This window comes from Ixodes scapularis, unplaced genomic scaffold (genome assembly GCF_016920785.2).
Source record: "Ixodes scapularis isolate PalLabHiFi unplaced genomic scaffold, ASM1692078v2 PGA_scaffold8__174_contigs__length_109621045, whole genome shotgun sequence".
NCBI classification, from domain to species: Eukaryota; Metazoa; Arthropoda; class Arachnida; order Ixodida; family Ixodidae; genus Ixodes; species Ixodes scapularis.
The window spans coordinates 107134443-107158145 of record NW_024609883.1 but is presented as its reverse complement, the minus strand read 5'-3'; the positions used below and the strand labels follow the sequence as shown (position 1 = coordinate 107158145).

Below are 23703 nucleotides of genomic sequence, written 5' to 3'. Positions count from 1 at the left end.
TAGTCACAATTACTTTTTGATCAGTACCCATCATATCTCCTCTCGTCTAGATCATCCATGTAAAGTTAAGCCACTTTCTCCAGGACTAACTCCTACAAGTACTCACCTCTCCCATTATGTATTTCGGATTGGAACAGCCTGCCCTCAAGCTCGGTGACAACAAATAACTACAACTATTTTACGCGGGAGCTTGTTAAGTTGTTTGAATAATCCATTGTGTAATGATGCTTTTTTTTATTTCTTGTTCTCATCAGTGTCTCCCAATTTCATTATAAGTATATAATGTGAATTTGTTGTATTCCCCTTATGTAATGCCTCAGAAGAGGTCCTTAAGGTAATAAAATGAAAAATTACTTACAGTGCCATTGTTTTTACATTTCATTTATTATTCTTTACATCAATGACATTGTTTTATATTCTCACCATGTGTGCGTTTTATTTTGTCCAGTTTAGTTTGATTTAACTACGTATTTCAGTGAGGATAGTTTGTTATACTTTGTCTTGAAATTGCCATCCTTTGCCCCACACATGTTTTGAAATATTCGTTCTCTGTATATCTGAGATCGAGTTCCGCATCCCATCAAATAAACATGAATGAAGAAATATTGAGTAATTTATTCGAACATTTTATAACCCCCCAAACATTTCTCCCGAAAGCAAATAAGTTGGAGACAGTCCGCGCTCTCCCTTTGCTCCGCGCCCGGTGCAAGACCGACTGTGTGACCAGGGTAGCACCGGGGGGTAGCTTTAGCGTTTCGGGCCGGGGGGGGCAAACCCCTCGCCCCCCCCCCCCCCCCCCCCCTCCTCTTGCCTACGCCACTGTGTGCAGTAGAGTGAAATTAAGACGCCAGAATTACTCCGTAAGGGTAAAACCGTAAAAGGCATACGGATGCATTGGAGAGGTCAGGATAACGTCCACTTCAAATGAACAAAGTGTGTTTTCAGGAGCGGGTTGAAGGCCTAGGGGGCGGCGTCTCACACCGTTGACGCCTCGTTGGCGAACGCCTGCAGAGCCTCCCTACTTGATGAGGCTCATCTTTAAAAAAAATATTTTTTCAGCAACAACAAAGAGTGCTTTTTTTTTTTAATTTTTGATATGTTGAAGAGATGAGGTGGATTGAACGTTTGGCTATTCCGAAAGTTGCGGACACCGATGCCACCATTGCTTTTTCTAGATCTCAATAAGGCCGTTTTTGCATAAACTGGATAATTTGTCATTTAGTTAAAACGCAACAAAACGAGGCCTTAAAAGTTTAACACGTGCAATTCAATTATATTAGTTCTATGAGAACAAAGTTTAGAGATGTTCCAATCTCGACGTTTCCATAGCTATTACCACACTCCGTCCACAGCTACGTGCTCGGTCTTTCGCCAAGGGATCACGCTCCTGCTCATATCCAGGCGCAGAAAGCTGGATCAGGTGATTATTGGATTGACGAGCGCGTAGCTCTACGTAGGAGCTCATTTTTGATAGGCGGTGGCAACGGCCACTGAAAAGTACTGTCTCGTCGACCGGCCTCAGAACCGGCCTCTCCTGTGGATGGTGCCGCCATCTAGTGAGTGCCTCACCCAACAACCACCGCTTCTCGTTGGATTTGTTGTGAAATGCGAAAATAAAACAGCCGACCGACCGACTCCCTCCCACCCTTTACCGTTCCGTCGCCACTAATTTCGGTCTTGCAAAGTCATGCAAAGTTAGTCTACTTTGTTTCTTGGTGTAATTGCGATTCAAAAAGACTGTTATTGTCTGCACATAATAATGCCATGCACTGATTCGCCCAACTTCAAACAATACCACCAATGGTGGTGAACTGTTATTTTCGGTCTTAGCGTTACATATCGCAGCAAATTTTTTTTCTAAATATATCAGCATGCTCGCACTTCGGCGTCGAGAGTTATTTCGCAGTGAACTTGACACCTCCCCACGAAAGAGTGCCTCTACCATTTTTTTTTTTCGAATTTTAAATATTTTCACACGTGTTCAGCCTTGTAGCTCAGTTTTAAAGGGACACTGACACCCCCCCCCCCCCCCCCCCAAAAAAAAAAAAACAAAAAAAAAAACTTTTTTTTTAATTTTTGTTAGGCGATTTATTATGGTATCGGAAGACTACTCAATCAATATTTTGCTACAGCGTCAGAAGAAATATGGAGGAAGGGAAAGTTACCGGAAATCCCGTGGCTGTAAAACTTTTTTTTTCTCTTTAATTAGCGTATTTGCAGTTTTTTAGAAGCCACAAAAAATGGGTATCCAGTGGTGGAACTGATTTGGAGTAGCTCTTGTAGCAGGGAACAACAGGTTTTGGAGCGGAGATTCCCACTTTTGAAGCAGACAATTTTGAGCATTCAACAGTTAGCCTGCGAAAAAAAAAACTTCAGTTGTTTGAGTGTTGAGAGACTATTTAAGGTATCATGCCCACAGGGGATTTGACCACTACATATATGTATTTATTAAACAATCATACGCCAGTAATTTTGCAGGTGTCTTAAATTAACCTATTAGGAGTACCAATGGCGTCTTCGGTTTGTATTTGACGTAAAAAAAGCTGTTTTGGTCACTTTGTAGGGTTTGTATTATGGTGAAGTAATTGTCGCAAGTTCGACATCAAACGGGCACTTTTGTGTTGAATGTGTCTCACGCTGCCCTCGCTAGTATTCAACCGGTTACTGCTCTTAGAGCACCAAAGTTGAAAGCTGGGCTAGTTGGTGTAGGCTAAACATATTGTTTTACCTACAGTATGTTCTTAGAGCAGTTAAGCAGAGCGCATAGCTACCCTAACTGATCACAACGAGTAGCGCTACCTATTCATGAGATCGATCTGAGCACTGTTCGCACAAAAACCGATAACTTTTCGTTAGGCATGCGAAAATAATGGATTTTGGGTTCGAAGCAAATTCAGAGTGAACACCGTAAAATCCCGAGAGATAGCCCACCTAATATGGAAAGAAAATCGGTTGAAAATAAAGAGTGGGCTAAGTTTCGGTGTGAAATCAAGAAAATTTGAAAAATTCTATTTTTAGATCATGTGTCTCTCCCAAAGTTGTTATCGCGGCGAGGGGCAACGAAGCAAAGATGATTACTTCCCAGTCAGCAATGTTCGCTTATATCCCGCCATAGCTAACTAGACGCATTTACGCCGAGGTCATTTTTGATCCGAACACTACGATTACTAGGAGTGGGCTATATTGAATAGTTGCTGCGCCTATCTCCATGCCTTTCACTACTGTTACACCATGCTTAAAAGAAAATTCAGCTGAACTGTCAAAGGTTGTTCCCAAGCTTTTAATTGCCCACTTATGAGCTCTGTTCAATTTAATCTAGCTATAGTTATAGACAAAATATATAAAAAAAGACTTTAAAAAAATTAAACAAAAAAAAATCAAAAAGTATTGCTCCTTTGCCCGCACCACAAAAGATATAAGTATTGACTGTAGCCTTACACAGTCCAATGCCTACATTAGAATGGCAAGTAAATGACAGACCTGATATAAAATTAAACCTATAAGGGAGCCCCGCCATACCTAATTGAGGAGATTTATAAATCTTGTTATATAAAAATATTTTCTTCGGAATTAAGACAAAACAACCACAAGTAATGAACACACGTTGCTAAAACATCACTGCCTAACATATCCCCTTGCATAAAAGCCACAGTTAAATTTTAAAGACTTTACTGCAATATAGATATCACCAAAAACGTGTTCTTTTTTGTTTTTGTTTCTTTTTTATTATTATTTTATTACACTAAACGCGCAGATGTGTTTTTCGCCTAAGTGCAGCTGCGCTGCGGCGAAGCGAGTCGCGAGATCGCGGTGTCAGCTCTGCAAGTATAGCTTCTCCGCAGTGCACCCGTGCGAGAGGAGAAGCGCACTCAAGGGGGCTAATCCGCCGCGATCAACACTTCGAAAAGTACGAATCTAGCAGTTAATTTTGAAGCGAATATCAAAAATCGCATCATTTTAAACTGGTCAAATTAATTAAATTAAATTAAATGAATATCCACGCAGCTCTACACTTCGCACCTAGTACTTTGGCATTAAAAAAAACTGTACTTCCTTAATTTTCAGTAGTATCGCCAAGAATGCCACGTGCCAGCCCCTTTCAGTTGTCTTTTTGAGACCAGCTCTTTTTTGGCGCAGATATGGCACGAATTGTGCACAGATACAGCCTTTGGAGCAGCGCTAGCAGGGTCTTCGTTCTGGCGCAGTTTGACGCAAATGACACAGCAGTTCCACCACCGGGTATCATATTTTTTGCCTATCAAACTGAGTGTGTACTTACAAAGACCCATGACTTTATCTTTGGTGCTTATATCTAAGGCTTAGAAAACGGCACGGAGAAAATAGTGAGCGCGACTAAACCGGCCAGTTCTCGATCGGCGATTTTCGAATGGAAAGAAAACGAATCTCGAGCCGCAAATTGTGTTTTGGGCAGTTGGGCTTTCGTATGTCATGTAGAAATAAAAACCTAGGATACTATAAATACCCTGTCAGTGTCCCTTTAAGTTTCACTACGTCGGTGTAGAGCCCTACAGTAGCTCAAGGTTGGGCAGGTTTACAGCCTCTGGGACCGTATCCTCTTTGTTTTGGTAAAACACTACGTATTTACTACCAGAATATTTCCGTGCCCCTAGAAAATTTACCCCCTGCAGTAGGAGTCCACATGCAGAGCGCACTGGAAGTTTAGAAAAGCATTTATTCTCAGTCAGTACGATTTCCTTTCATAAAGATTGACGCAAGCATATAGTATAGAGAGCTCATGATATGGCACGAGGGTGACCCAGGCTGCCCACTGGAACAGTCTTCAACTGCTCCGGTGCTGCCCTCAAGACTGGAGTCGTTGGGCTTGCTCGAGCGCGGGAGGGCTTCCGGGAAAGAAGAGCCGCATGCTGTTCTCGTAGATCTGTGCGGTCAGCTGATCCACATCGACGCCACGGACGCCCGCCAATATCTCCGCTATCTGCCTGGAAGGGACAGAAAAACACTCGCTCACTCCTTCTTACTTCACACATTTGCGTTCGATTCTGCTGGGTCTGTTGTGATTTCAGACAATTGGTGGGTAAACGTTTTATTAATGAGTAAAATCAGGGCTGCTCGATACACATCATCTAGCCTCGTTGTGATCTCTCGTAGCTGCTGGCACACTAGCGCCATCTATCGGGCAGCCCCGGAACACTTCCGACCCACAAACATATTTTTACCTTTTCTTACACGTAATTTTTTAACCGTGAGATTGAAGTAATTTTGACAATGTTACAAACGACTATTTCTGATAAATACCACGTATATTTCACCTCGCAAACAGTGCAAAAGATTCAGTCTGGTTATAAACGGTTCGGAGGGGCGACTACCCGACAGATGGTGCCAGCATGCTCTTGTTGCAAAAGGTTACCAGCGGTGGCGAGGCAGTTGATCAAGACTCAAATGCAGGTGTGCGAATGCGCCTATCTGGCAGGCGGCCCAGAAGCTACCTGATAGACAGCACCAAAGTGCCAGCATGTTTTCCCGTCATAAGAGGTCGGACGCAAATGTGTGAACCAACATTAAGGCTGGGTCACACACCTGCATTCGCTTACGATCCAGTTCTTTTGGTCTCTTGTGACGAGAGAACGCACTGGCCCACTAGCGCCATCTATGGGGAGGTACTGGAACTGTATTTCACTAGAGCGAAGGGATTGCGGTTGTTCCACCGCTACCCGATAAATGGCTCCAGTCTGTTCTCCCGTCGTAAGAGATCACGAGAGCTCGTAAGGCACTCGGTCGTAAGGTCTCGCGAGCGTGTGAAGGAGCCTCGACCATTGCCACTAGATCCTTACACGAGATTTGCAGGCTCGTTGCGTCCCTTGACCATAAAGCCCGGCTCGAAGCGTTCCTTCTTCTTGCAGGGGAAGCTCGTCTTGACCAGCTTGGCTCCGGCGTGACTTGGCCGCACCTCGCACCAGGGGCAGTCTGCACATGGCGGGGCCCCGTATGAGCTCGGGATGCCCATACTGACCAAAGAGCCCGAAGCTGGCGCAGGCATCAACAAGTCCCACAATTGGGGCAGAAGGTGTCAACTGGGGCCACGACTTCGAAGGAGTATTAAAGAGGCTCGGGTGCTAGAGTGGCCACAGATAACACAATGCTGGGAAAGTTGCGTAATGCAAAAGACTCGAGCTGGTTTAAGATTTAGGTCTAAGCAGTCTTCTCAGAATTGACGTTTCAGGGGTCTCCACTATCGTGTCCCAAGCCCTCCAATTGTTTGCGTGGATGACCAGACTTATTTACCTTTCCTGTGCCTTCATTAGAACAATTCTGACTCAATGACACAAGCGCCTTTCATTCTAAAGGCAACCATCTCACAGCCATTTGAGAATGCTAGCCAGCAACATATGTTTAAGCAAATTTGAGGACTAAGTTCATGGAACAGCCACCAGCAAGAAGCCATTTTTGTCGCTCTTTATTCATTCCTTTGAACACTTCACATATCCGTGTCACCGCCAGTTAGCATTATACCCTTTTCCCTCTTTCATGCCATTATGGTCAGCTTGCATTTCCCATATATACAATCATAGGCCGAAGCCCGACAAGTTCTCATAACCTCAAATGCCCCCCTTGCCCAGACAAAACCTCCTCACCTGTTTCAATGAGCAGTCTCTCGGTGGGAATGGTGGCTGCAACCTCCAGATTGTCCTTTGTCTTGAGTGAACTGTTTCTCAACAAGTTAAGAGGGAAAGTACATAAGGTAAGAAGAAAACATTCCAGTTCAAGGTCCCCATATGTTCCACTCGGACTCCACGCCTCGCAACTCCGCATGCCGACAGCTTCGTCTACCAGTGCGTGCGACTTAATACAAGCTACACGTGGCACAAATACCCAGCGTGTATTAATTACTAGCTCAATGCATGCCACTTATTTCCCCATAAATGAGGCATGTTGAGAGCTGTGTGGAAGCAAATCCCAATGTTGGGAGTTTCCTACCTGGCTAATGTCCACCAACTAGTTCATATAATCTACATAAAATTTGTGTAAAGCCTACTACTAATAGTTTGAGGGCATATTGAATATCAATTTTCCAAAAGATTGCAAACTTCATTGACTTAAACCTCAAGAATGCGACGAGAAAAGACGGACAAAACCAAAGTCTCAAACACAGCTGCATTTTACTTGACAAACAATTCTGCTTACATATGCTTTAAACCCTAAAACTAAAAAATCCTCAAGATTCTTGAGTTGTGTTCACTGTGTCGAACCACAGTTCACCACAATGAATGAAATTTCACTCAGAAACGAGGAATATGTCGACTCGGCAGTTGCCCAAGTTCTGTTGGAAATTTATCCAAGTTTTGTAGATCTAAAGCTGCATGATCTCATCCGGAATCATTTCCTTTACAACGTCCTTGTAAGCCACTACATTGACTACCTCTTGTTCTGCAGTACTGATTTTATGTTTGCAACTTCACTTCAAAACACTGTTTATAACAGTTTTCTGGAGTTAAACTTCTTTGTAGGTAGACCGGAAAGTGGTAGCTTACAATTTCTAGATCTACAGCGGAAACATGCTTCCACTTTGTGCTGGGAAAATGGCAAGCTAACTGCAAAACCACTCCTGCTATTTCGTAGTTGCCACTCTAAACACGTAAAAGCTGGCATTGTTTGCAATGTAGTCAGTAAAGCATTCTGAAAAAGACATGTTCTCACTTTACTAGGATTGCTCTTCAGCACCTGTTTGACCGTTTTGGTCAAACAATTGTTGTCCTAATTTCCGTTAAAAATATTCCCAAATATTCTTAAACCCACAAAGTGTGCGGTTCTTCCGTTTTGTCACCAGGTTTTTCATAATTTTAGATCCATTGGCAACAGGTACGGTTCTAGCACAGTGCTCAGCAATGACTACCAACCTAGTCGAATGACTCCGTTTGCTTTCGCCAGAGCTGGCTGCACTAGAAAATATAGCAAAAAAAAGTCAGTTCCATGTCAGGAGTAATATACAAGATCCCATTCAATTGTGGTTTATGCTACATTACACAGACCAAGCGCTGTCTCAACGATCGTCTCACCGAACGCAAATGCTGTGTCAAAAACAAAGATCCATACTCGGAAGTATCGAAACATGTAATTAAGTGTAATAATGACCTGCCTTTAAGGCATTCAACCTCAATAGTCTTAACAAAAAAAATGATTGAAAACGTTTGGTAAAGAAATCTATAACTATCATGAACCATGGGAATGCTTAAAACCTCTCTCACTCAGAACTGAGAAGATTCCTTCAAATTTGATCCCTCGGTGTTTGGTAAAACTTCTCCTCACGTTCTAGCAGGTGTTGTTGCTATTTTCCTGGTTCAAAACAAGTTTGTTTTTTCAAGGCCACTTTTATTTTTTTTTATTTATTTAGTTTACTTCTTCTTATTTGGTCTGTGCTGTCAGCAAAACCCTGTGTGTGTTTGAGTGCTTCCAGATCAAAATCTGAGACGTGTTTCCTGTTTATTAAGGTGGTCACTGCCCTTGGAAAAAATGTTTGTGAAAAGTGGTGTTCAGGAGGCTACTGCTTTTCGGTTCTTTCGTGGAAAGGTTTTTTTGTTGTATTGTTTCCGAACGGTCGTCACTGCCTCCCTGTTTATTGTGGAAAGAGTGTTTCAAATTCTCCCATCCCCCTTTCTCTTTTTCTCCTTCACTTCACTTTTTTGTGGAGCCTGAAGCCTGTATAAGCAGAAACATCTGTCTAATAAAAATTAGCTGTGTTTGAGACTTTAGCTTTGTTCGATTTGTTCGCACCTCCTGCACCGGTGCAAAAAAGTGGAAGGCAGTGTACTTCCGATATGTAGGTCGAGATACGATCAGAAGTACACCTAACCACACTTCTCTGCACCGGTGCAGGAGGTGCTGGTAAATCAAACAAAGCTTTTGTGTTTGTCCGTCCCTTCTCGCCCCAGTCTCAAAGTTTTAGTTAATAATGCTCAACCATCACCAACTCGTCTGTGCCATAACCAGTGGCGTACCAACTTGTTTTTGAGTGGGGGGGCAAACCAGACCCTCTCCCCCCCCCCCCCCCCCCCCCCAAATCGAAAATTCGGCGCAACTTTTGTCCAACTTTTCTAAAGATTTGGCAATGATTCGGCAAAATTACAACGTTACCAGACTTAACATTGATATTTTGTTTTTTCTCACGAAAAAAATTTTGCTTCTTCTTCTTAAAATAAATACAACTTGTAGTGCCTATTGAAAGAGTTATGACTAAATAAGGTGATATTCTAGAAGATAATTGTATCGATGTCGCTTTTGTGTGTTTACTTGTAATTTTGGTGTATGCTTCCAGAAAGTGGCGTGACAACGAGGTTGGGTAGTAGCCGGCACAGTCACGAATCACACTACGAGAGCTTTGATTTTGAGGCTTCATCAGCGCACGCCTGCAAGTGTGTTTACATTGTTAAAATAAAGGCAATCACTGCGTTCTTACTTTCTCTGGTAGTCGCCGTTTCGTGCGCGAAAACGGATGCAACAGTTGCTGAGCCTTCACCAGAAGAGATAACAATATTGTAAATATGCATGTTTTTCAATTTGAGTCACTTGACGTCAGCTTTGCATGAAAGTGCGCGTTCCATATTCGCAACGTGCCGTTTTTAACCTTTAAAATTCCGGTTTCTGGTGTTCGGACACACACGGACGTTTAGGAAGATGGGGAGAGTTAGGAATGGTCGGATGTGCAACGTCGACCATGATAGTTCTGTGTTTAACGAATATTTTTCATCAGTGTTTACTAACAAGTGCTTGGACTCCGTCCCCACTGTCCCTGAAGAGCTTTACGAGCGCATGCATCCTATTAACGTTAACTCCGCCGGTATTATAACATTGATTGATAAACTAAAACTTACTTCGTCCGCTGGAACCGATAACATCAACTCTAAAATTTAAAAAAAACACCAGTGTTATTTCGAGTGAGTATTTAAAACTTATCTTTATTCAGTCCTTATCTCAAAGGTGCCTTCCATCTGACCAAAAGGTGGGAAGGGTAATTCCCAGTCTTTAAACAGGGCAGCCGCTCTTCCGCATCTAATTATTGCCCTAATTCATTGACTTCAATTTCTTGCAAACTACTTGAGGATATCCTCTACTCCAATATCATGAGGCACCTATCATCCCATTTCTTTTCTTTAAACAGCAGCACGGTTTTCAAAAAGGTACACTCTCCGGCAATATGAAAGACCCACTGGGAGCGCATGGCCGAGGCGGTGGCTGGCGGGGGCGCTGCGAGCCCTCCGGGCAATTCCATTCTGCTTCGAGGGGAGGACGCTCACTCGGGCTCAGATAAAGCGAAACGCGCTTATCAGTTTGTGCCGAGTGCCGAATGAGCGTCCTCCCCTCGAAGCAGAATGGAACTGCCCGGAGCGCTCGCAGCGCCCCCACCAGCCACCGCCTCGGCCACGCGCTCCCAGTGGGTCTTTCATATCGCCGGAGACTGTACTTTCCTGCGAAACACAACTCTGCGACTTCATCCATGACTTGCACACTAACCTTGAACCTTGAACCTTAAAATGAAAAAAACTGACGCAGTTTTTTTTTTTTTTTCCAAAGCGTTCGGCCGTGTTTTTTATCAACGCCTTCTTTCTAAACTATCATCTTTTTGCCTCGACCAAATAACCGTTTGCATAGATTCGTGACTTTCTTTTTTCCCGTGTACAGGTCACGTCCATGATGATCATGAATCTTCCTTAATAAATGTATCTCCTGGGCCCGTTTGCTCGAAGCGCTAACCGCGGCTAAAGTTAGCCGCAGTACCTAGGAGAGGGATTTGGAGATCACGTGACTGGCTCGGTAGGGATACGGGGAAACATGGCGGTGCCTCAGTGAGTGAGCGCCGCTCGCTTTGGAACTAATATGTCGTTGTAGCTGCAATATCGGGCGCGTTAGTCAGCAACGAATAATGCAGGAGGCTTTCGCTTTGCCTTAACTCACTTAAAACGCAAAGCATGCGCAATGACATCGCCGCATTTTTTAGATAGTGTTTCGATTCTGGGCATTCCTAAGCCTAAATGAATGCGATAATTGTCGGCATGGCAACGTCTTTGGAAAGCTGGTTGTTGATAGCACACAAAAGGAGACAGCGTCCCGACAGACTTTTTTCTAAATTATCCAAGCATCGCGAGGAGAACGCTGGAAGTGTAATTGTACGGTTCACGCGCGCTGGCCTTCCTCTTATAAAAGATTTGAAGTAAAAAATCATAATAAGGCTTTAACGAACGCGCGTGCAAGGCAAACTTTGTTCTATACTTTTTGCTTTAGAATGGTTACTGCTGCCTGCAGACGCCAGCACGTGCGACGCGTGCAACTACAGTCGTAGCATGCACCTCGGTGCTTGGATAATTTAGAAAAAAGGTCTGTTGGAACGCCGTCTGCTTTTGTGTGCTATCAACAATCCGCTTTCCAAGGACGTTGCTATGCCGACAATTATCGCGGTCATTTAGGCTTAAAAGTGCCCATAATCGAAACACTATCTAAAAAATGCGGCGATGTAATTGCTCATGCTTTGCGGTCTAAGTGAGGTAAGGCAAAGCGAAAGCCTCCTGCACCATTCGTTGCTGACTAACGCGCCCGATATTGCAGCCACGACTCATATTAGTTCCAAAGCGAGCGGCGCTCACTCACTGAGGCACCGCCATGTTTCCCCGCATCCCTACCGAGCCAGTCACGTGATCTCAAAATCCCTCTCCTAGGTACAGCGGCTAACTTTAGCCGCGGTTAGTGCTTCGAGCAAACGGGCCCTGGTGTTCCCCTGGGGTTCGTACTTGGGCCCTTACTCTTTTTAATATTTATTAATGACATCCCCATTGGGATTTCTTCAAAAAACCGCTTTTTCGCCGACGACTGCGTCATCCATAACAAAGCAACTTGTGTGCAAAATAATAACCAGCTTCAGGAAGATCTAGAGAAAATTAACAATTGGTGCAAAGAGTGGATTATGTCATTAAACAAGTATAAACGCAAACTAATCCACTTCACCAAGAAAAGAAACAAACACTGTCATTTAATTACTTCTTGTACTCCGATCTGATTGAGACCGCTACTGTGCATAAATACCTTGGTGTAAGACTAACATCTGACCTTCCCTAAGATAACCACATTGAAGTCATTACTGCCGATTCATCTGGAACTCTTGGACTAAGCAGACGTAACTTAAAAAGGGCTCCACCCTTTGTTCGTAAGCTAACCTTGGACACGTACGTCAGACCAAAAATAGAATATGCTTCAACCATCTGGAATACCCATCGACTGTACCTCATCAATACCCTGTAGAGGCAGTTCAGAACAGAGCTGCTCGCTTCATTTCATCCACTTATGACTTTTTTTTTCAGTGTCTCAGCGCTAAAAACTGAACTAACCATGTCCTCTTTGCAGCTTCGCAGAAAAGTCTCTCAGCTGTGCTTTATTCACAAAATCTACTACCACATTCCCGACCTCAAAACCACTTTGTTATTACCCCCCGACCGAACATCTTCTCGCCTCAACAACGTCTGCACCATCAAGCACATTTCTGACTCTACTAACGCTTTCAATTGGTCATTCCTTTCTCAAGCCATCAGCCATTGGAACAGTCCCCCATCCTCCATTGTCACCATCTTGGACCCTGCTGATTTCTCCTCTGCAGTAAAACTACACCTTTCTTGGCCCATGTGATGGTGTGTGGGGCTAGGCAGATAGGTGAAAACCCTTACGCAGAGCGCCTGCCGGGCCAGACTTGTACGTAGTTCAACTACTTTACTCAAGTTACTGTAGTTTAACTCCTTTTCTGGGTAGTTTAGTAAATTTTAATTACATTTATATTCTAGTAATTCGTAGTTTACTTTAACTACTTTTCCGAGTGACTTCCACTCAAATTACAAATTACTTTCTAATTTTAGTGGTTGTTTTGCCTATCAACACAGAAAAGATGTCGGAAGGTCAGCTGATATTTGCAGAGGGGGAAGCATGCGGAGTAGAAAAGGGGGGGATGGGGAGGAAGAAAGTGATTTAGATAGTCCAAAAAACCCCAAAATTTTAACGAGACCCCCCACTGCAACAACATTGCTACGAGGCGCGGGGAGCGAACAGACACGACGCAAGAGAGGTCGAGTAACTGTGGGATTAGCTCCGAATAGTGGCGTTTCTTTGTATTCCGAAGCTCAAGGAGACTTGACGCATTTGAAGAAAGGGCTTGTCCCCGCTTCTCTCCAATGTAGGAATTCTTGCCCACTACAGGAGGTGCACACACTGCTCCTTTTACGGTGCAGGCGATAGAACCCCTAACAACGACGCTCACGCCGGATGGGCTGCTCGTGTATCACTCGAAGCGCGTTAACCCACCCCCGCGCCTGCGTTCACGCCGCTTCGCGGTGACGGTGTGCGGCTGCTAATTACAAATCTATTAACCCAACTTGCCCCCCCACCCCCCCGCTTTGCGGCGTCCGGTCGGCAGCCCAAGCCCCGCTGCCCCCCATGCACTTCCGTAAATAGAGTCGATACGATTTAGTTTAGCGATGTTTCGTCAAAAACATTAGTTTTTTTAGTGTTAATGGTAAAAAAGAAATGTAAATATCGCCAAATGCCTCGACAAAACAAAATGTTCGAGAAAAAAAATAAAAAGAAGTAAGCCGGCCCACACCATAAATAGAACCCGGGTCTGACACGTATGAGGCAGACATCTCACCACTAAGTTACGCTACCTCTTCGGAAACTCGCATTGCATCCGCTGCCTATGTTGACGGCGGCAGCGCCTATCTCCAAGCAAGCAAGCAAAACTTTATTTTGTGTAAGGGCCTAAGTCCTGGTCTGGACGGCCCGTCCGGCCCATGTCTCGCGGATGGATTCCGTTAGGTTACCGTGTAGCCTTGTTCGTGGGGCAAGGCTCCACAAACCAGCCAATCCGGCGTGCGTGAGCACCGTTGCTAGGGTTTGTATCGCCTGCGCGTTAAAAATATGCCGGCGCGGGTTGGGGGGCAGTGCCCTTGGTATTCCTTGGGCGCCGCCGGCCTGTGTCTGCTCTGCCCAGTGGCGGCCGTTTCAGGGGGGGCAAAACGCATGCCTTGCCCCCCCACTCTGAGAACTGGGGGGGCAAGTGCCCCCCTTGCCCCCCCGGTTGGTACGCCCATGGCCATAACCTCCTATTGTATGGCATTGCACACTACAGGGCATTATGAGCAACGGCCATTGAGATTCGGTACCCACCAGCCATTGATCCCAATATGGAGGCCCAAGTCGAGAAATGCAGCCGCATCTTCCTTGGTGCCATCAAACGAGTGAACCTGAGTGAGCAAGCAGAAACAGAATGTCCAGCTCTTAATAATAATAATTGGGGTTGAGAGGATATTTATACAGCGTGTAGTTGGTCTGCCATTTAAAGTTGCGACGAGTCACACGCTGTAGATGAGCAATTTAGCCAGTGCAGCACAACCGCTAGCCTGGGGTCTTTAACGTGCTCACGTAGTAGTGATACACGACCGCACGCCGGTACGATGCTCATCCAGATCGAAACGGGCAGGGGTGGGGCTCGAACCCAGGACCCCTGGGTTCTGCAGCGCGAGCTTTCGCTCCACGCGCATCGAGCTGGGTGTGCGCTTCAGCCCACTCGGCCACCGATCCCCCTCCAGCTCTTAATGCAAAGCACACATCTTGGGTCACCATTTTGTGTGTAGAGTGGCAGCTCCAACGTTCCCCAAGAGCAAGATTCAGTTGCCATTCTTTCCCTGGTAAATTTTTTAAGCAGCCAAACTTCAAAACGTTTATCTAAACGAGCACCGTACCAGCATGCGGTCGTGTAGTCACCAATGCACGAGGCATGCTCTAACACTTCAGGTTAGTGATTGCACTGTGTTGGTCAAGCTGCCCAACTACAGCGGTCACACCAAATACCATTTCAAAGGCAAACAAGCTTGCCACCGTCTAAACCTCCAGACAACAAATAGGACTTTTAATGCGAACGCATTAACCGTCCCACGGAGCGAGCCGACGTCATCAGCTTTGAAACCGCCCCAAACAGCACCTTAAATGCTTTCTCCAAGCCAGCTCCCAGCTATGAAACCACGCAAAAAGCCTAGCCAAACGGCCTCTAGTTTCCCCGATCTTAAAGGAGCGCAGTAAAGCAGATGGATTGCGGCTTCGGTCTCATTGACTGGCGCGCATCGATAAGGCTCCTATTGGCCGCTGCGTCAGTTTCAATGACCATCACCCCATGGTGCTGCGTGTCCGCGAGGCAGCGGCTCCACCGCTCCACGCCCAAGGTCAGCGCACCGAAGACAGTGCGCTCGTTCTGCCGGTGACAAAAAGTATGCAGCAGACGAAATAAGGAAGTGGACGAGCGCCTTGCATGCTTTCGCATTCACAACTCGCAAGAAGTGCTTAGGTATACCTCGAGCCTTTTTGATCTCTGTTAATGGTGGCTACTATACATGACTGGCAATTTGAAAACAGAGGGCACCTCTTTTCCTTTGCCCGGACGGACTTGAGTTTCGAATTCGTCAAGTTTCCCCAGGCTGAACCCACTAACAAAACAATTTCAGCGAGCCAAGTGCGGGCACCAATTTTTCGGGAGGATTTCGTGATATAACGAAGTAACGAGAAAATAATTCATTACAATTTCAAGCTGAGGCTACACATTCCTTTTGAATCGCAGCAACGAATGCGCCAAGTCGCTTTATGAGCAAGCAGTAACGGTATTTAGTTACTCTATTTCAGAGACGCATAAACGTTGGGTACGTACCACGCCGGCCGAGAAGCGCGTCCGGTTCCTGCGCAACAGCGCCAAAAGATCCGCAGCCGCCCTCCGGCAGTGCAGGAACAGGGGCAGTCCGGACACCTGGGCCAGGCCCAGCTGGAGCTCCAGGTAGCGCAGCTGCATCTCCTTGCCACAGAACTCCAGCCGGTCATAGTCTGTGGCAATGGAATTTTGTGTTTCCTCATATACCCAGACTCTGATGCCCCCCATCCCTAGACTTGGAAGTTACACAAAGGCCCGTTCACACACTTGCGTTTGCTTGGGATCGAGTTCCTGAGATCTTTTACGACAAGAGAACACACTGGCACGCTGGCGCCATCTACGAGGTGACCCTGAAACTACATTTGGGAGAATGAAGGTTTTGCGCTATTGGCGAGATCGAATGTATGTACTGTGTATGAGAAATTGTCAGTTATAACATTGTCAGAAGTTTTTCGAGCCAACAAAAAACGAGTGTTGCATGAAAAAAAAGAAATATACGGTAAGTGTGAATGTTCCACAACTACCCGACAAAGAGCGCCAGTGTTGTGTCAGTTTTTTTTTTTATCGCTCCTCGTCTCGAGTTTGTAATGAAACTGAAGGCACGCAGGTTATTTATTTATTAACGTTACCATCAGGGCGTGAGCATTACAGAGGGGGAAGTGGTTGCAGGAATTATTGAAAGCACAGACACACATACAGGAAAATACAATCGATGTAAATTAGGAAAAAAATACATTCTAAGGCTTTTTGAAAAATGTCATGATTTATGATAGAGACTATGGGTGCACGAAAGCGGTTCCAGTCACATGATACAGATGGTATAAAAGAATTGTGAAAGATGCTGGCACGAGCATGTGGGATGCCAACTTTTTGTTGATGGTCGAGTCCAGGTGAAACTTAAAGGGGAGCTTACGTATGATCAGCTTATTACGCAGCGTGTTGTTCGTGAAATAAATTTCTATGAAACAAACTTCTACCGGCTGATAACTGAGGGAGAGAAAGATTAGATTTCATAATGCTTACGCTGTCTGTTCGACGGTAATTAGAAGATATAAATCTAGCAGACCAATTTTGGACAGCTTCAACCAAATCAGTTAGTATACAGTGACCAGGGCTCTAAACAGAAGGCGCATACTCAAGCTTTGATTGTAAGAGAGTTTTATACAGAATTAGTTTTAAAGGCAGGGGTGTTAAAGAAAAATTTATTTCAAGTAAACAGCTTGCAATTAGCGTTGTTAATGGTGTAGTCAATACGAGTTCTCCATGAAAGGTTAGATGTAATATTAACTCCCAGATACTTGTAGGCCGCAACTAATTCGAGAGGATGGGTATTTAGCGTATAATGGGGCTGACATGAAGCACAACGGGACACTCTCATAACTTTACATTTACTACAGTCGGGTACCATGGACCATGAGTCACACCACTTAGAAACAGAATTATTATCATTTTGTAGTAGGTCAGTGTCAGAGTCACTAGTAATTTATCGATAAATAATGCAGTCGACAACAAATAAATACATTTTTGAGGATATGTGAGAGGGTAAATCGTTGATGTATATGAGGAAGAATGACGAACTGAGCTGTAAGTAGTCGCAAGTGTGTGAACCAGCCTTAAGTTCCATTAGCAAGTACACTTCACAATTCCACTTCTGGAATTTCAAAAAGACAAATTAATACTCGTCTTTTGTTTTCACAATGCTCTCACTTCTTGAGCGACATCATCACACAGTGAATGCATGCTTGCAACCTACTGTAAAATACCAAGTGTGCACCCGTATCGCAATAAGCAGCCACCCGCTACATTAGAAAAATAAGCGGAGGACATATTGAGTGCCCACCGCACAGGGGTGGATCCAGAACTCCGTTTTGGGGGGGGGGGGGGAACATTTTTAAGGATACTACTCTCCCAGTCTTTCTGTGCACCGGGCGGTCCACCCGGTGCACAGAAACTGCTTCTCCAAACACGCCAGTGCAAAGCAGTGAAGCTTTACGCGAGTGAGCAGGTGCGAAGCCGCTGACTCGCGTAAGGGTTCCACCAGACCCCTATACTGCTCCTATGCCATCCTGTCAGATCAAACGTGGGCTTACCCCGCCATGTGCTCCTCCTGCTTTTCCGCTCTCGGGGCCTATCAACGCCCATCCCCATTTTTTCGTGATTATCACCATCATTTTGGCGGGTGCTTGATCGGTATTTTACGGTAAATTTTTTTTACAAACTGGGAACCCACAAGCAGGAAAGTCTTTCCCCAGATCCCTAGCAGCTCCAAAAAATTTCTTACAGCAGGGACATTTCCCTGCAGATGGGAAATGTCCCTGCTGGTCGGTCTGTCTGCCAGACCAACCAAAGAGCTGATGCTCCATTCGCCTCAAAACAACTGTGGGGTGGAAGTGATGAATCACCTCGCTGCGTATGACTGCATTAGTCAGCAAAGCATACATGCCAGAACTTTAATCATACAGTCAGAAACGATTGCCCCAAAGCTGTCAGTTTTGGGGTGACTGGAGCATAGCCTTGAATGGAATCCCTACTAATGGCAACAACCTACTTCCAAGTGGCGACAGAAAACAAATCGTCACTGCCGATGCAATATTGTTTGAATGAGAGCACCCATAATAATTATTGCCCTCCTGTCGAGCCGTATCGACAGCGTCAAGAACTTTTCATGGGAAGGCATCTACAGCAGACGACCCACCCGTCTGCAGTATTGATTGATGTGAGTCACGTGAACGGTGAGTTTGCATCTCATCTAAAGCTTGCCGAAAAGCACATAGGAGAGATGGTTTATCAAAAAAGCTTAAGGTGGAGTTATTTCAAGAGTCTCAGTTACTCTGCTACCCTGGGTGCTCTGGCCCTACAGGCAGGTTTCACGGAATACGGCTACGCACCCAAGCCCATCTCGCCCACGGCAACCACCTTGCTGCCGCCCTGTGCGACGAGGGACTCCAGCTGGCTCAGGTAGCCTCGGGGATCGGCCTCAAAATCCTGGCATCGGGTCGGGTGGCAGCCCACCGTGCTGTACAGCATGTCTGCACCGGAACAGGGGACACACTCTGGCCACACTGCAAAACTCACCAGGCATAATCCACTGGTGCAAAAAGTGTACAGCGACAGATCGGCGAAATCTACCAACCGTCGGCTGCACACTGAGAAGCACCTGTAGTCTGCTGTTGCAACATAGGATCTGCGGTAGAAGTTCTGCCTTCAGTGCGAGCTTTCCACTTTTGATAATGCTGTGGCAGGTGCGGAGCGCTGCCACAGTGCAGAGCTGCACATCTGCTGGAGGCAGCTTCTTGAGTAGATCTTGCGTTGCTACAGACTTATTCTCCAGCTTTGAAAGCTAAATTGCGGGAGGGCATTTTATAACGGTGCGGGTAAATGGGATGCTTGGGCTCAATTATTAGAAACTCCCATGGTCCTAAAGATGTGGCTGTGGGACCAGTACTCAGATTGAAGATAAACCTAATTTACACACTGTCAACATTTTTTTTGTGTGTGTTTATTAAGTTTTGCATAAATAATCTAGGTTATGATGGTAGCATGGTACAAGTGGAGAAGCTATGAATAGCTCGCATAACTTCTGGTTTCTAGAGTTGAAACTTATGATGTAATGATAAATAGCTATGTACCTCTAAAAACTAACTCTCATAAAAAAAGAATTAAAAAAAACAAACAGGGAAAGTGTTATTTTGTAGACCCTCAGAGGGGGAACAATAAAAAAACGGAAGAAGACAACAATATCTCAATTGAGATTTTATTGTCTTCGTCCATTTTTTTATTGCTCCCCATCTCAGGGTCTACAAGATGTTCATTCATCACCAGCTCGCCTGCACTCTCTATCACTGCTTACGATAGGGAAAGTGTTTGTTTCTTTAGCCTCTAGCAATGCATGTGTCTCTGAGAATAGGGAAATAGCTATGAAGTAAACAAAATTGAAGCAGCTGGCATTCACCATGAGTCCTTGCCAAGTTCAGTGCTTGTCGACTGTCCTCCAAGCTGCCTCCTGTCACAAGCACCTAGGAGACAAGAAATTCCATGCTGTGATGCCCTAGAACACAAGTGGCACAGCTATCCTCTCGGACAGTGTGTCTCTCATTATGTTGCATTTTGGGACAGTGCAAACCTAACCATAGACCGGCTTGCCAGTGCAAAGCTAACCATAGACCGGCTTGCCAGTGCAAAGCTAACCATAGACAGCAGGACACAAGTCTCATAGGTGCATGAGTGTATGTGTTGCACAAAGCGCTCTACTGATATGACAAAGGAAATGCAAAGGCTACAACTGTTAGACTATCGTTTAGGGGCTAGAGAGTAGAAAATTAGCGGAAAACACTGTGGCATTCATATTCAATAGTTCATGTTGGTAGAACACTCGAGCGAGGTATGCATGTCTCGCATATTCGATATGAACACAGACACCACCAATTATCTAAATCTCATGCCTGTGGCATCTGCTATTGTCTCAAGTTAAAGGTGAACAGAGTCTTCTACTTCTAGCAAAACAGACAACATTCCGTAGCTCAGAAAGGTGCACTTTAGAAAGGATAAGGGTAACTTCAAATAAGCTGGGAATCGAGTGAAGTTATAGTCCAGCAGACTTGAATGTCATCACCTTGTCCAAACCATTGGCAGCGGCTCGCTTTAGAACCTCCTGCAGGTCGTCGACATGCTTCTGCGAGCCATTGTAGATTCCTCGAAACATGGGATCTGGAATGCAAGTGCAAAGACAGCAGCTCCACAAGGCAGGAGCTGGAGGTGATGGACCTCAAGGAAAATGAAGCGATGTTTATGATCTGTCGCACTTTGCACAAAAAGAGCTGAAGGGTGGTTCACACACTTGCATTCGCTTACGACCGAGTCCTTATGATAACTTACGACGAGAAAACACACTGCCAAACTGGCGCCATCTATGAGGTGACCATGGAACTGCATTTCACTGGGGTGAAGATTTTGCATTATTTGTAAGATCAAATGTATGCACACTAGCGATCTATGAAAAATGATTGTTTATAACATTGTAAAAAAAAAAAAAAATTCAAGCCAAAAAGGGAAGAATAATGGAGGAAAGAAATAGGAAATATATGGGCACTACGTTCAATAGCTCACTAATAGATGGTACCAGTGTTTTCTCGTCGTAAGAGATTTGAAGAGGTTGTGAGGCACACTGTTGTAAGCAGCTGCAAATGTGTGAATCAGCCTTTAGAATGCGTTTGTAAAGTTTCCGTCTCGTGCCATCTAGCAAGTTTGCTTGCGGATGTTAGTCACCAACATGGCTGCTACAGGTACAAGGCATATCGCTACGATGCATAACAGTCCACTGACAATCTCCTCAAGCAAAGCTCTTACTCACCAGTCAGGTTTGCCCCAATGTCAATAAGACGACGCCTGGCAGCCATGGCTGCCGTCACTTCCTGTCTGGTAAAAAAAAAAAAATACAAAATATACGGGGGTAACCGATTTTGTAGCGCACCACCATATATGACTGTTACTGGATTGCAGGTTTACTGCACACCCACATTATATGCATTCAAGTTTCAAACCACCTCAATATGTGCTGCAAAAAACTTGGTAGGTAAACTTCTTACAACTAACAAATATACGACCTAGATGCATTCTTGTAGATCAGAAAAAGAAGAAAAGAAAAATGTATGATTAAGGGTTATGTCTTGCCTTTATAGTAGCTTAGAAATTAAAATATTAAGGTTGACGAAGACATTACAGACTTACACTAGCAAACAAAAACTTTTATCGAGTCCCTACTTCCTTAAATCTTTACGTAAGCTAAATAAAAACAGAAATGGCGTGGAGGCACCTCACATAACCTCAGCTAGCTTAAGTTCATAGCTTGCATGCTAATTATTTTTTTTTAATCAGAAGTGTGAAAGCTGGGATGTGTACACATGTAGACCAAATGACCAAGGAAGAAATCTTGACATATAATAAAATACGAGGTAGGCTGCATGAATGGGCAAACAATTCAAGTTTTTTTTACGATGTCCTACCCCAAGTTCACGGCCCAAAGCGCGCTAGACTATGCACACTCTGAAGCGCGAGTGTAGCAGAAGCTGCGAGCTCCAGCGTTTAAGGTTCCCTGCCAAGCACGCACGCTCGTGCAATGCGAACGTCGTTCAGAGCAGCTAGACGATCGCGCCTGTGGCTTCGCGCACACGAAGTGAATTGGAGCACAGTCCCGAACTGTCTCCGGCAGCAAGGCGCACCTACCTGCGGCGTGCGCGCTGTTCCGTGGGTCACCGGCCACCGAATGATGCGTCGGGAGCCCGGCACACCCGACGTAAACCCCACCCCAGCTGCCGATCGAGTACCGTTATGAGCAGCGTCAAAAGGCACCGGAAACGAAACGGGTTCTGGACGCGGGGCTCAGGCTCGGGTCCGATTCCGGTCAAAGACCAGGAAGTGGGCCGCGAAAAGAACGGCAGTTCCGACCAGCGAAGACTGTGGACCGCGCCTCCCTGTCAATGCACGGACACGTGCGAAACAGCTGTCATCATCGGCTGGCCAGGGAGCGTGCGGGTAGGCGGCAACGGGCGACACGTTGATCGCACGGACCTTGCGATTGAACTAAACCGTTGTCCCGTTGATTCGGAAGTGAACCTCACTATGTGGCACTCTCGCAAGCCAGCGGCGTTGCTAATCTGAACATCCAGCGTGTCATTTTTAATATTGATGCTGCTGGTCGGGACAAATGATAATATCATACGACATCGGCCGGCGCGGGTCGACATACAACCGAGGGGACCGAGGTAACCGGCGGAATCGGTATCCAAGCGAGCTTGACTTGGATTTGAAGTTTTCTTTTAGCCGTTGCCCATAGTAGCCTGATGTCTTCGTTCACATTTCCCCGTAGTTCTCCCACTCGTTTCGAAAAGAGCGCGGCTTTTGAAAAGCATTTTATTTGTTTATTTATCTATCTATCGTTTCTCTAACCGGAGAGATTTCTCTCAAATGTTTACTTTAAAGTTTTAAAGAATGTTCGCTTTTCGAGACCTCAAGTTTGAACCCGAAAAGCCGAAAGGCTTTTCCCCAACCCTACGTGCACGAACAAGCTGGTAGTGCTGGTAGCTTGCGGAGCTGCTACAGGTAGAGATGCTGGTGTCAGTTACCAAGCGGAGCCAGCGGAGCACTGCTCCCTCAGTGACCATCACCATCTGCGGAAAAAAGTGACTTTTTTATTTTTTTATCCTGGAGAGTGGGGAAATAGAAGAACAGGACAACGCACAACACGTCGGTGAGTGCTCACCTAAGGCCCTTCCCGAGCCCGGGACTAGATCAACCAGACGCGGTCTTCACTGTCGGCTGTGGGTCTTACCTTCTGATGTTGGCATCTCCTATTCGCATATCAATGCATGGCGGCCCACCGTCCATGTTCAAGGCGCGCTATAGAGCGACAAAGATGCGTGCGTAGCGTTCGAAAAAACGACGAGAACGTGGAAAATGAGTTGTATGACGCGAGAGCTACCGGGGCCGAAATGCGCCAAGTGCATAAACTATTGCAGAAACAAGGATTGAAGAAAGGATCGAATAAGACTATAAGATGAACATGAATCGTGTATAGCATATGGACATGAGGGTATAAATGATAATTATGATGACTATGCATTTCAAAAGAAAACGTGGAAGAGGCGAGACACGTAAGCTTCGCATGCCCCCATTCGCGACAAGGTAATTTAGTTACAGTTACAACTTTTTTGTTTCAAAGGTGTTTCTTTTTCTACAGCATAATATGTTTAGCTAGGGTGCCTCAATAGAGAGTTTTAGTAGATCGTTCCGATACCTCCGATAGCCCCGATAACGATATTATGCATGCACAAGGGAGGCGGTGGCCGTGTATCGGGTATCGTTATCGGAGTCATGGGAACGATCTACTAAAACTCCCTAATGTCCTTCTGTTTAGGGTGATGCCACCCTTTGTAGTACCCGATGCCGACAGCACGCGCTCACGGGAAAAATACAAAGAAATCGACGAAAACAAAATGTCGCCA

General features: G+C 45.4%; 1 protein-coding gene across 2 annotated transcripts; it reads right to left on the bottom strand.

Annotated features, from left to right (window-relative positions):
* Window positions 1-4673: 4673 nt before the first annotated feature.
* LOC8033910 (putative deoxyribonuclease TATDN1) lies at window positions 4674-22524 on the bottom strand. Of its 2 annotated transcripts, XM_040205333.3 has the most exons (11): window positions 22271-22486; window positions 21926-22173; window positions 21054-21118; window positions 20316-20410; window positions 19656-19719; window positions 18592-18732; window positions 15707-15876; window positions 14176-14252; window positions 6615-6685; window positions 5814-5946; window positions 4674-4961 (listed from the first exon to the last, which is right to left on the bottom strand). In XM_040205333.3, exons 3-11 carry the CDS (start codon window positions 21097-21099, stop codon window positions 4823-4825), a joined length of 936 nt encoding a protein of 311 aa, XP_040061267.1. In that variant the 5' UTR covers window positions 21100-21118; window positions 21926-22173; window positions 22271-22486; the 3' UTR covers window positions 4674-4822. The 2 variants fall into 2 exon arrangements, with proteins under 2 accessions (XP_040061267.1, XP_040061266.1); XM_040205332.3 differs by having other exon boundaries at window positions 21926-22524.
* Window positions 22525-23703: the final 1179 nt, after the last annotated feature.